Source organism: Poecilia mexicana, unplaced genomic scaffold, assembly GCF_051168715.1.
Source record: "Poecilia mexicana isolate PSO_F unplaced genomic scaffold, ASM5116871v1 scaffold_4, whole genome shotgun sequence".
In the NCBI taxonomy this organism is placed as follows: Eukaryota; Metazoa; Chordata; class Actinopteri; order Cyprinodontiformes; family Poeciliidae; genus Poecilia; species Poecilia mexicana.
Genome location: NW_028263373.1, coordinates 22,131,182 through 22,144,592, shown reverse-complemented (window position 1 = coordinate 22,144,592; position 13,411 = coordinate 22,131,182). Strand labels below are relative to the sequence as shown.

The following is a 13,411-nucleotide window of genomic DNA, read 5'->3' as shown; positions in this document are numbered from 1 at the left end:
AAGTAATCAAAACTAAAAGCGCTATGCAACAGAAAACCTCCGTAACTCAGATTTTGACCGAATGATGCGTCTTCAGCGGCTCTATAAGGAATTAACAGTGCGACATAAAACCAACCTCAGTTTGTGAACTTGGTTCGTCTGTTGCAATTTGATTCTGCTCAAAGTTGTTGGTCTATGAAGCAAACAAATCAACTTTGACAGCAAGAAAGTTTTGCAGTGTTCTTTAATTTTTTTCACAGTAGCGCAACTTACCATTTTCCCCTTAAAATTACTTTATATTCCTTAGTTTCTATCTGATCTAATGCTTGGAGCAAATAATTCACTGGCCAGGTAAAATGAGAAATCTTTAGGAAGCAGCCATTTTCTTCGTCCCTCAGAGTAATGTGTGGTTCTTCCAGGTGTGTGCTGCGTGGATAAGCAGAACAAGGCGGGCTACACGGCCATCATGCTGGCGGCGCTCTCTACTGTAAAGGAAGAGGAAGACATGGCGGTGGTGAAGAAGCTCTTCGGTCAGGGAAACGTCAACGCCAAGGCCAGCCAGGTCAGACACAGTCTCCACTTCAGAAACACTGAAAACAGATATTTACATTTGTTTTGTATTCTCTCAAATGGAACAAGAATATAAGTTGTTCCTTCCACACCACACCTCTCGGTGTAACATAAGTCTCTATTCTAAAAACAATGTATCACTTGATTTTTTTGAGCAAGATGTGTTCCCGTACAATCTAAAAAGACACTTTCTCTCCTTGGTGGACAAAATAAAATTAGTTTAAAATTGCAAAAAATAAAAAAAATGTACTAATGCCTTCTATAAAAATTCTGTTCTGATTTATAATTTAAAGAACTATATTTTTAATTTTTCTGTATCAAGATGAATAAGTGAATGCATCCACTTTTCCATGGTATCAGAAAACCATATATTTTGCATCCTACACTGAAAAAAGAACGTGATTAAATTTAAATGTATTCCATTAATTAGTCACAAGTAATCAAATTAAGTTTATCCAAGTTAATTTATTAAGTTGTCAAGCAGACATGAATAAAGTAAGATTGACAAACTTAATTAAATTACTAGACCAATTAATTAATTAGGTTGGAGATTGATTCTCTTTTTTCAGTGTAATTACATTAAAATGAGTTGAAAAAGAAATAAATGGCACTATTAGTATGTTAGTGTAACTGTCTTAATATTACAGTGAAACAGAAAAAAGGCAAAAATATATATATTTTTAATCTTTATTAAAAACATTGGCCAAAAATGTAAAAGGACAAAGCAAAGTTAATTGAGAGTAACTGGAGGTCCTAAGAAGCAAATTAGAGACCAACAAAAACATGAGTAAAATAATAAAGTAAATAGATTTACTTTAATTTGTCCACTTGTTTCTGTGGCTCTTTTGATATTAAATCAGCTGCAAAATGTCCTGCTGAGGATTCAGTGAGTTGTTTTCAACTTATGATTAAACAACTTTAGCAGCCAAACATTCTTGCTTTCCAAAACAGACCTTGACAAATATTCACAGTAAATACTGAAATCAGTATATTTAGAGCAAAAAATTATGGACTTCTCCTGTAATTTGTATTTCTAAAGCGAATCCCTGCATGCATTTAAGTACTCTGTAAACGAGTGCTTTCAGAGCTTCACAAGTTTTTGCAGATGGCTGATTAACAGGAAACCTGGCCATAAATAGGGAAGTGTTCATTAACACGTTGGGAAAGAATAAATAACCTATTAATTGAAGTAAAAACAATTTGAATTGAGTCCACAATTAATTGGAGACTTCCAGATAGATCAAGAAAAGTGTCAGGACAGAAAAGTCAAAGTAGTTTGATTTGATGATAGAAATAAGAGTTGAATAGAAACTGGGCAGAACGGGAGTCAGATGATCTGAATGATCAGAAAACTAAACTGTTTTCATCCCTTTTTTGTTCTATCTTTTAAACCATGTTCTCCACAAATGAGACGAAGCAGTCTTCTCTTTCACATTCAGAGCGAATTAATTTCTCACATTCTGATGAAGTGCTTCAAATGTGCAGCCATTGTGAGGCTCTACAGCGTTTTTCAAGTGGTTTTATCTCTGCACTTGATTAAATCAGGTTGTGTAGGGTTTGTGGCGCCTGACTGCTCAGTCATGGGACCGAATTTATGGCATCATTCTCTATAAATCCAATTACTGGAGCTTGTTATTGTTGCTGCAGGGAACAAAACATGTGGCAGGCAAAACAATTTAAGGCTGGGAATTAAAATTGTACAAGTTTCTGCTGTTTTTTATTAACTTTACAACTGGTAAAATGGAAATATGTGCAGGAATAAACAGGCAAAAGTAGCTGTAAAAGTTTGTTTTTACTTATAATGAACTGTGTGTGGCTTTAGGTTTTATCTATGTGCAATCTAATCACAAGCAGCAGGAAAAAGCAGTTCAGTTGATCTTCTAGGGAAAATGTGTTTAATTTGAATACGACTCTATGGGACTTCTTACATCTTTATCTAATTTGGTTTTATTTGCTAAAGAGTTGGAAATCTAAGTTATATGCTCTAAAGGTGTTTTAAAGGAGATGATAAATGGGAGAACAAGGAAGTGATTAGTGACAGGTCCTGGGTGAAAATTAACTAAGAGGACAAAGTTTTCTGTGATTAGCAGCAAAAAACAAAGAATGTGGCAAAGAGCTGGCGGATCTGGTTTGTGTAAGTAAATGTCAAATACGTGCAGCTGAAACTTAACTGCACACATAAAAGGATATCACGAATGCAAAAAACAAACGATGAAATAGATCAAAAACATTCAAACTGTTTAACCCTAGCTAATTTATTTCTGCACAGCAAGAGTAGGAACATTTACCAAATACTTTTAAAAAAGTACAGTGCAGTAAAACTACTCTTAAAGGTAAATTACTAGCTACTACCCATATGAAATTAAACCCCTTTATGCATATTTTCTTTTTTCCCCACCATTAAACAATTATTGAGTTTATATTTAAAAAGTGTTTTTTTTCCCCAAGGTGGAGGTACTGGTCTGTGTTGGGTAAAGGATGGACCTAAAATCAACTAACATGTTTTAGAAAACACTTTTAGAAGTGGTTTCTCCACCTCTATAACCAGCGTCCATGTTTGCTTTTAAGCGTTTCTGCCATGATAAAAACCTATCTGCAGATTTTAATCATCATTAATTTTACAGATGAAAACAATTTGGAAAGGAAAATTCTTAATTTTAATGAAGTTACATCATTTTACACACAGTGAGTGTGCAGACAGTTACTCAAAGTAAACCAAAACCTCACTTTTGTTTTCATAATTACCAAAGTATGAGGCTTATTAACATGTTGGCTTGACTGAGTGCAACACAATTGTTCAACAGTGAAATTAGTTGTGTACCAATAAATTTACCCCAATTTCCCTAATATTTTTATTGGGAGATCAGTGATCAGCTGATTCTTAAATGTGAAACTGATATTTTGCACCGATCTCAGCAAAGATCTAAAAACCAGCCACTGGCCTCCACTGCGCTGCTGTGAGAGCAACCAGGTCATGTTTGCAGTCAATAGTCACACCACTGTTCCCACTTCAGCGACTTCCTTGATATATCGAGTGACATTTCAGATAAAAGAACTTTGGTATCTGTCGAAATCAGAATGGAGATCGGGTTTTTTAAAGATTGGCGATTGGCCGGAAAACTGCAATTTGTGCATCACTAAATACATACAACTTCCCAAATAATAGTGGTGGAGATGAAACCTCATCTCAGGTTGTTTTGGCAGCAAAATGGGGGACAAACTAGGGGTGAATCGATTTATCAGGTAACCGATTTATTGGTGCAGATTTCCTTAATCTTGGGAGATCGGTGATTGGCTTATGTGAAGCCGATCTTACTCACTGATCTCATCTACCTCAGTAAAGGTCTAAGAACCAACCACTGTCCTCTGCTCTCCTGTGAAAAAGGTTTGACTGACTTACCAGGTCATGCATGCATGTTTACAGTTAATAGTTAATAATAGTTGCTATATTGAGAAACATTTCAGATTAAAAAAAAAAAATTATATCGGCAAGTCATGCTTTTTAAAAGATCGGTAATCAGCGATTGGCAGATACCTGATCCAAGCAGTTTTTGCAGAAGTTGCACCTGGACAGCTTGCTTATGGGTGTGCCTTACCTAAAATTATTCTTCTGCGTTTTGTGTCCACCAGGCAGGCCAGACGGCGCTGATGCTGGCGGTGAGCCACGGACGGCAGGAGATGGTGCAGGCCCTGCTGGAGTGTGGAGCTGACGTAAACGTCCAGGACGACGAGGGATCCACGGCTCTGATGTGTGCCAGCGAACACGGCCGCGCCGAGATCGTCAAGCTGCTCCTGGAGCAGCCTGGCTGTGACATATCCATCGTGGACAATGTAAGGCGGTTTTCTTAGCTGACTCAGCAAACAAATGAATCATATTTTTTCCCCCTCTGAGCCAAATGCCTTCGTTCAGTTGTTGTTGCCTCCAAGTGCTGAAAATCTGCTCAGGAAACGACTTCATATCTTATCGCTTTTCTCTCACACCACTTGAAATATTCTCACTTAAGATGATATGTTAAAGAGCCACAATCAGATTAGTGTCATCTGCCTTTGACTCATCAGTGCTGCTGGAAGGAAACGCAGTCGCTACGCAGCTCAACTGTCCCAGGGGAGGAATTAAAACCCTCTCAGTTCAGACACAAGGCCCTGCAGACTCTGGTTGATTCTCTGCACACTTCATCAAATGACCCGTAAACAAACCAACTGCTTGCTTGTAGGAAAACATGTTGAGCAGAGGTTTCATGAGCCAAACAGAAAACTTCCCTGGTGAAAAACTTGTTGGAGACCAAACTCTCCTCATTACTTCCTCTGAAGCCTCTTTTTTTCCCCTCCCAGCTCAGCCTTGTGATTCCTAAAGTGATTTACAGTGAATTGTTTTGTCTGGATACTTGGGGAGAAACCAGGCAGACAGATATTTGAGTGTTCACATCTGTGCCAGAATGAGTTGGCCATTTGGATAGAGTTTCAGCACAGCTGGACGATTGGAAAGGCCACTTCCCCCCCCCAACCCCGCTGAAAAAACAAAGCAGCATATTAAACTGGGAGTACAGCTGAGTTACAGTGTGTGAAAACTGGGTTTGTGTCAGAGCTGACTTCTTTCTGGGATCACTTGATTAAGCATGAAACCTTGTATTTAGTCCTGCTGTCTGTTGCAGACAAATTTAATTCTTGCCTAAAGAATTTATACCAAATTTTTCTTTTGTTTCTTCATCAATATGGACCTTTAGTGAGAGTCACCGCATGGGAGAGGGAGAAGCAGTGGTGAGCACCGCGAACTAAAAACTTAGTTGCGCTAAAGCTAACGCTAAATCACTACACCAGAATGGTATTTAGCAGAAGCTAATGCTAAAACGCCAACTTAAATTCAAATTCTATCTGCCCTCTAAAGACCCTTGAGCACCAATTTATTTTTTGACATAATTTATGTCTTTTATCACCCCTAGATATTGTATTTCAGTGCTTTATTTTGTTTTCCAACACTACAACTTCTGATCAAAGTAAATCGCCCCTGCTGTAGTTTCAAAAAAGCTTTAATCTTTGCTGATGACATAGGAAAAAGAAGAAGACAGTTTTATTTATTTATATCAATAATAATGTGTTCATGCTAATATATTATCCATATATTAGTTCATATGGTAAAAATCACTGCAGGATCAACGTTAAGGTCCTGGTGTGAAATAAGTGTGCTTCATTTAAGACACAACACCAACACGTTTATGTCAAGCAACATATGTATGTTTGAAATTATTATTGAGGAAACAGACATGAGGAGAGGAAACTGAACTGCTGCTTAAAGAGTTTTCATCCCCTTTAAAATAACAGCATGAATAAAAATGTTCAACTGCAACAATTAACAGTCACGAACCAAAACTTCACAGATTTCACAGCAATGATTATAAAACATGAATTTTTTAAGATTTGCACTGTGGAAACCGACAGCCTCTTCATTAAATGAACCATTTTATCTTTTAAACTTTTTACATGCAAGTTTTCCTGTTTTTACAACTCATCCTGTTTAAGGCTTGTTAGCATTGATTGTGGCCTATTTCCAAGATTTAAGTAAATTTCCCTACACTTTCAAAACTGAAAAATAAAATAAAAACATTACCACACTAAAGCTGCTTCTTGGCTTGAAACAATAAATACAATTTGGCAAGGTTCAATACTTGTGACAGACTCTGTCCACTCAGTCTGACTCAGAGACTTTAATTTTATAACAGCTGGAGCTGCTAAGTGCAAAAAAAACAACAAAAAAAAAAAAACACACATACCCCAAACAACAGAAGCAAATGTGGTGTTGAATTAGTGTGGCTTAAAAAAAAAAATCACAATTCAACAAAACAGTGAAATTGTTCTAAAAGTGCCTTTGGGTGGCTCCCTGTTCCCAACATGTTATAAATCCTGATGCAGTAATTTAAATAAAAAAACAAAACAAAGGATATCAAGAAGGATTTCAGAGGAATGTCCCGTTTTGTTTTTAACTGGTTAATCACAGATGTATGACACTAATTTGCCTGACCATAATTATCAAATTACCCAACCGTTGAAACCATCCACAATGCGAATCACGCGGCCCGTTAAAAACTGCAGTGCTCTCTGCTCAGACTCTGGGGATTTCATGGACAGTGATCTGATGCTTCCTCTCTCTGCACTGCTTCCCTCCGCCTGCAGGACGGCAGTAACGCTCTGTCCATCGCGCTGGAGGCGGCACACAACGACACAGCTGTGCTGCTTTATGCCCATATGAAATATGCAAAGTCCCAGACTACTCTGGTGAGTTCATCTGTTGCTTTGTGGAAAGACAACATGCCGATGTAGGCAACATGCAAATGATATTTAATGTAACAATTGATTTTAAATAAGATAACTGAAAAACATGCTGAAGTTTATATAAAAGGTTAAAAAAATTAATTGCATGCTTTAGAGTTTGAGAGAAAATATTTTTTAGCCAGCAAAAGTTAAGGGTGTGGATGGATCTGATTTATAGCACACTGCTGCCCCCTTTAGGTTTTACCACGCTACTGCAGACAGAACTGTCAGAAGGAAGAATGAATTAAAAGGACTCCATCATAACTTTTTAATCCTTTGAATAGTTATCTTAATTCTGGGTAATTCATGTTAAAAAAACACTAAGTAATTATAATAACTTATGGAAATAATTTAAAAACTGGTATAAAAATAGCTGCTTAGCTCACAATCACTGAATCACAAACCTCATGTGTTTTCACTAAAGTCTGTTTACTTTCTAGACATCCATGTATAGCAATATAGCCATTAGCATTTCCATTGCAAACAATATTTAATAATAAACATGGCTGCATAAATAAATGAATGTTTCCTAAAGTAAGAGTTATGGTTAACCTTTACAACTCTGAGCACATTTTACCCTCGGTCCAGCTAAAATGAAAATTGTTTAGAGCTACTAAAATTTCGTAAAAATGCAGTTTATTTTAACCACATCTAGTATAGAAAATCAGTTTTTTCATATTTGACTATTTGGTTTTTAGATATTTTTAATGATAGGAGTGTATACATTTTTATAGAAAATGTCAACATCTGCAAGATGAAAATTAAAGCCATGTCTATATTGCATGAAAACAGAGGAAATGCTGCTGAAGCAATAGTTTTTATTACTTTTTCTATTAAAAAAACACTTTTTTTTTTGCCAAAATTATTAGAAGCCACAGATTACACTCTTGGACCGATCAATGCCAACAAATGACTCAAATTAGGAAACTTTATTTTATTTATAAGGTTATTTTTCAGCAATTATTTAGTTGAAATGTATTATAAACCCAAGCCAAATGCATGCACATGTAAAACACTTAAAATAACAGCAAACACTGGCTAAAAAGAACTAAAAACACAAATTAAATACAAGTAAAAGAGCAATTAAATTTATTCATGTCACACCAATTAAAAAGTATAATTTCAATCCCCTGGAAAAGACAAGCCTATTGAATGTATAAGCAAAATAAAGTCAAATTGATCAAACAATAAAATTACATGTTTACCGCTTTGTCCTTGCTGTAACACAGTGAGGTCCGGTTTATTTATTTTTTTACACCAGTTGGCCTTAAAAATAGTTTCCTAAGGAAACTGGGCAGACTGCTGACTCTGCAGTAGGGCTGTAGTGATACAATAATCTCACGATACGATACACAATATTCTGCTCACGGAACGATATACATTGCGATATCCAGCAAATGATACAATTCAATACACTTTTGCGATTTTCTGAAAGATTTTAGAGGGACAGAGTGATTTTGGTGACATTTTGTGACTTAGAGTTGGATTGAATTAATTTAACTGAAAACTGATTAAAAGCACCAACTACACAATACCTGGCTCTGGTTGGACATGGACACAGACTTAAAGTCGACAGCTGGACAAAATGAATCAAAGAAGTGGTGAGAAAACATGTTTCTTTTAAACAGTACAAACTGTAGCTTACATGCATTTGTGAAGTAAATAAAGTGCACCAAGCACCCTGCTCTGAATAGTTTGATACCTTTTTAACCTTGACACTTAACATCTGAAGGAATCACTCTAAGCCTGATGACCTAATCACTCTCCCGGCGAAGCAAGCGGTGAGTGAACAAGATGACAGTTGGATGTTACGATACTTGCGGATGAATATCGATTTTTTTTTCTAGGAAAGAAAATATCGATATATATCTCAAAATCGATATTATTACACAGCCCTACTCTGCAGGTTTAAAATGGAGCACAGACAAAAATACAATTTTTCAAATTTGCCCAAATTAAGACCAAAATAACACCAAGAACTGAGCTTTAATATGAAGTCCAATTAGCACTGGGATTAACTCAGTCTCTTCCCAGAGCTTATTTATCAGTGGAGCAGTTTCTGTATGTCAGTGCGACATAAAGCCGCAGTAAAAAGCCATTGTTTTGCACTGGATATAAATATTTTCAGCTGATTTTATGAACACTTTTAAATGAGCAATTTGTAAATTTATTGATGCTGACAGTAACAACAGGGCGTCTATGCAGGAATACTGGGATAAATAATGCATTTGTGGAGTTAAATAAACTCTTGTTAGCTTATTAAATTCAGAAGACAATGGGAGGAAATCCAAACAGTTAGTGGAGGAGACTTCAGACTCTCTGGCTGCAGAAACCAGACCAATAAAGAACTGGTTCTAGCACCAACCCAGATTAACCACTGGGGCGCTTGGTGACTAATCCACAGCTTTTCCACAAATGGAAAATTTGAGAGAGAAGTTAAGATTTCTGAACAGCTGGATAAAGATGAGAAGAAGCATGAAAGGAGCCACTTCTGCCAAGGAAAACATTAAAATGAAATATATCTGAGACAAGTACAAGAATGGACACTTTCTCTAAAGTTTTGGTTATCCGAAAACTATTTTGGTAAGAAAAATTAAAGCTGCCATGTCAAGCTAATTGAAGCTTCCCAATTTAATCTATGCATGAAGTTCCTTCTCTTCCAAGGCAGCAAATAAATACAAACATTTTTGCTTGAAATTTCAGAGACATGTCATTAGTTCATAGAACAATATTCATTTTACTCAAACCTATAAAAAGTAAAATCAGAGAAACTGATCATTTTAAGTTGTTCATTTTTACTAATAAGTTGGAAGAACACTCAACATGAATTAACATTTTAGGTATTTGCTCTAATAGTTATAGTTTTAAAGCTTCCCTCCACTGTAATAAATTTGACCAAAAAACCTAGATATTTCTAAAATAAAGCATAAACTCTAAAATTTGTAAACCCTATCTGTAACTGCACAGCTAAGCCCAAAATTGTTCATACCACTGGCAGGTTCATGTGTAAAGTAACATTTTCATTTCATCAGAATGTATTCTCGAATGGAGAGCAAGTGGAGGAACCTAAAGGCTTTTGAATAGACCGTAATGTAAATAATAACTACCTATTGAAGAGTTAAGTAAGCTCTCTGTGTGTTTAGCAGAATCAAGGTTTCTTCTCTTCACTTTCTGCCCTTATCATTTTCTCTGTTCAGGGGAGTCCAAAGGCTCAGCCCAGGAGCCCCACAAACCCCCACAAGTCCTGGCCTGCAGACTGACAGCATCTCTGCGGTTTATCGAACCCGATAGACCAGAACATTTAACTGGATCTGAGCTGTGAAAAGCTCCACTGGAATTTACCTTAAACACATTTATTTAAATACATATGTACTGCTATACGTTCTGCATTTATAAGTATTGTTGATATGAGAATAGTATTTTTCCAAGAAAGTTGCGGACGGTTATATTATGTACTTAACCGTTCTTTTCTGTAGTACAGTTCTTCTTTTTTCTGTAATGGGAAATGAAACATTACAGTATTTGCACATTACTAACATTTTACTATTTAGGGCAGCACACTCACACCGGCTAAATGATGTCCAATAAAAGAGTTCATCCATTGTTTTACATTAAATCCGTCACTGATTTACAGATGCAGCTACGATCCTAACAAACCAAACAATCCTGATGTGTGCTGCTCCGCTCCTGCTTTCCTATCCTGTCTTACTGAACGGATGTGCAAAGCTCCACAATCCTGTAACGTTGCTTTATCTGTTGGTCAGAACGATTTACACGCCTACATCTTAAACACAGAACTCAACATTTTGTGCTTAAAAAGCAGACGTGTCAAAAATTGTGATCAGCTTTGTATGTTAAATATATATAAATGATATATTAAATATATTTGCATAAATTTGTCTCATATACATGTGTTTTTTATTCACTCCAAGAAAATGTTGCAAATAAGATGAGTTTTTATGAAATCCAAAATCTGCAGAATATTTAATATATATAATGGATAATAAAGGCATGCTATTATATTAAATTTGAAACAAAGCATATGTAGAACACAGAAATTACCTATAAGTCAACATTTTAAAGTAAAAAAAAAAACTGACAGCTACAGGTAAATCAAGATTTAAGATCTTTTAAAGCTTCAAGACATAATTTAAATTATACATTTCTATCAGGTGATGAGTCCTTAACCTGATATGTTTTTTTATCTCGCACAGGGTTCTCTTCAAACTTTAGCCACTGAAGTACAAACTATAAAAGTCAAAAATAAAGATGAAATTAAGGCTGTTGGCGTATAAATGTGGTGAAAGTGCAGCCTACCTGATGTGATGTAGCACAGGGAAGCTCCAGCTGTCTGAGATCAGAGTCCTGCAACCAAAACACCGAAATTAGAGATCAATCGCTCATTTCCGAGGCCAAATACCTGCAGTCATGTGTGACTAGTTCCTTTCTTCAGAGGCATTGGAAAAGAAGCCTGGTGCACCATGGACAGACTGCCAGTCCATCACAGGACGACAGAAACATGCAGTCAGAAATAACGACAATTTAGAGAGGATAATGAACAAGCAAGCAAACTGATGAAAGAAAAAACTCATACCTGTACAAGGAGAACATAGAAACTACATGCAGAAATATTGTGGCTGGAAATCAAATGCTTGACTTTCTTGCTGCAAGACTAGAAAGTTCTGTGTTTGCATTAACCATCTAATTTGACATTTTAAAAATAAATTCGCCCAGTCACCGATTTTAAAATAATTTTAAAAAACAAACTAATTTTACGTTAAAATATGACGCTATGATGAGGTGGGTTTTTTGGCCATATTTAAATTGGTTCATTTCACAAAACTGCAATGAAAAACTTTTTCGCACATGATCAGACATCGACACTGACTGAAACTACAAAGACATCGACGACAGGAAGTAGTTGGAGGATGATGGTATTTTTTTTGTTACCATTATGTGAACAAACAAATGCATGTGTGATTTTAAACATGTTTCTTATTTAGTGAATAAGAAACATTCATTAAATAATTAATCTGTTTTTTCGACATTGCCAGAATACTTACAAAGCTGCGCATATTTGTAATGGAAACTAGGGGTGCGCCAATTTATGGACGTGATTTTCCTTAATTGATCGGTGATCGGCCGATACTTAGATGTGAAGCTGATCTAATCCCCTAATCTTATCTACCTCAGCAAAGGTCTAAAGATCAGCCACTGTCCTCTTCTGCTCTGCCTTTAAAGAGGTTTGACTGACAGACCGGCCCACCAGGTCAAGTCTGCACTGTTGCCAATTCAGCGAATTTCTTACTATATTTAGCGACATTTCAGACAAAAAAAAAAACGGTGTCAGTCAAAATAGGAATCAGCAGGCCAGGCTTTTTAATGATCAGTAATCAGCGATTGGCCAAAAAAACTGCAATCAGAGCAATCCTAACGGAAACGCAGCCAGTGGAAACTATCACTATGTTGCCTTACCAGTTATGAGTAGAGTTTTACCAGGCTGGAGAACGAATCCCATAAAGTCTGTTAGCTTGGGTTAATCGGGACGGAGTGGCTGAAAAGTTTTCATCCTCTTTCATGTTTTACTCTTGTAGCTTATAAAAATTAATTATGATCAATGGCTTTTCAAGGCTGAAACTGTCCACTGGACGAGGAAGAAGTTGCTGGACAAACCCAGATCTGGATGCAGAGATTAAATCTTATAACCAGTTTAGAGTCCATCCCCACATTCACTTTAGCATGTAGCTTAGGAGGAGGAGGAGTCTGGGGATCTCTGGGGTAAAGAGATGTTTTGGGTAATGTTTCACTGAAATATTTCTGCAAAGGAAAATAACCAGAGGTTTCTAAAAACGGCGTCTTGTTAAGTTTTATCTGTGCATTTGGGCAATTCCCGCTGGAAAAACTACAATCTAGGGTGCCATTTAAAAAGGGATTAAAAAGCAGGAAATTTAAAATGCAAAAGAAGAAGTGTAATTTTTCACCACTGTATAATTACTTCCTCATTAGTGATGTGTTTTTCCCTGTCAAAAAGAGTTTAAATTTTAATGACTGGACCCATGCAGAATGATTTCCATCTGGCTAAAATAAAGACGGTTTCCTCGCCTCTCATCCTCATTTTGTTCCTGTGATCAGTCAACCTGGCACGACACGGAGAGAGACCTGGTACTGGGGTGGAGGGGGCGGGTGTCTGGTTTTGTCTACAGCGCCGTAACATTTTTTTAGTATTTTTTTTTAACCAGTTACTTCCACACCACTTGTTTCATTATGCTGATCTGTGAAGTGGAACGTAACGCAGTCGGAGTTGAGAGGTCAGGGGCTCCCGCTGCCTGGAAACATACAGTCTAATATTAGAACATTTCCTTGATTTGTTAGCAGCATCTCTGCTGACTGCTGAGCACATGGCAACAGGCCGACCAATAGGATTTCAGGAGACTACTAAGCCCCTTCCTCTGTATAGCAACAGTGGCATCCTTTCCTTATTTATTTATATAGGAGTTTTTTTCCCCTTGCTGTCTCATTCTCATGCTCGTGTCCCCCAACAGTGCATCCTCACTGT

General features: G+C 36.7%; 1 protein-coding gene and 1 long non-coding RNA gene across 3 annotated transcripts in view; one reads left to right on the top strand and one right to left on the bottom strand.

Annotated features, from left to right (window-relative positions):
• kank3 (KN motif and ankyrin repeat domains 3) overlaps window positions 1–10,750 on the top strand; it is a 39,120-nt gene extending 28,370 nt beyond the window's left edge. Inside the window, exons 9-12 of one of the 2 annotated variants that reach the window (XM_014973821.2) lie at window positions 399–541; window positions 4,180–4,380; window positions 6,718–6,819; window positions 10,053–10,750. In XM_014973821.2, coding sequence (XP_014829307.2) covers window positions 399–541; window positions 4,180–4,380; window positions 6,718–6,819; window positions 10,053–10,115 — 509 coding nt within the window. In that variant the 3' untranslated portion in view covers window positions 10,116–10,750. The remainder of the gene's footprint in view (window positions 1–398; window positions 542–4,179; window positions 4,381–6,717; window positions 6,820–10,052) is intronic. The other variant, XM_088005078.1, reaches the window with a different exon arrangement.
• Window positions 10,315–13,302, bottom strand: LOC106907918 (uncharacterized). Its single transcript, XR_001415692.2, has 3 exons — window positions 12,331–13,302; window positions 11,173–11,220; window positions 10,315–10,348 (listed from the first exon to the last, which is right to left on the bottom strand). It is a non-coding gene; the product is annotated as an uncharacterized LOC106907918 (long non-coding RNA).
• Between the last annotated feature and the right edge of the window lie 109 nt (window positions 13,303–13,411).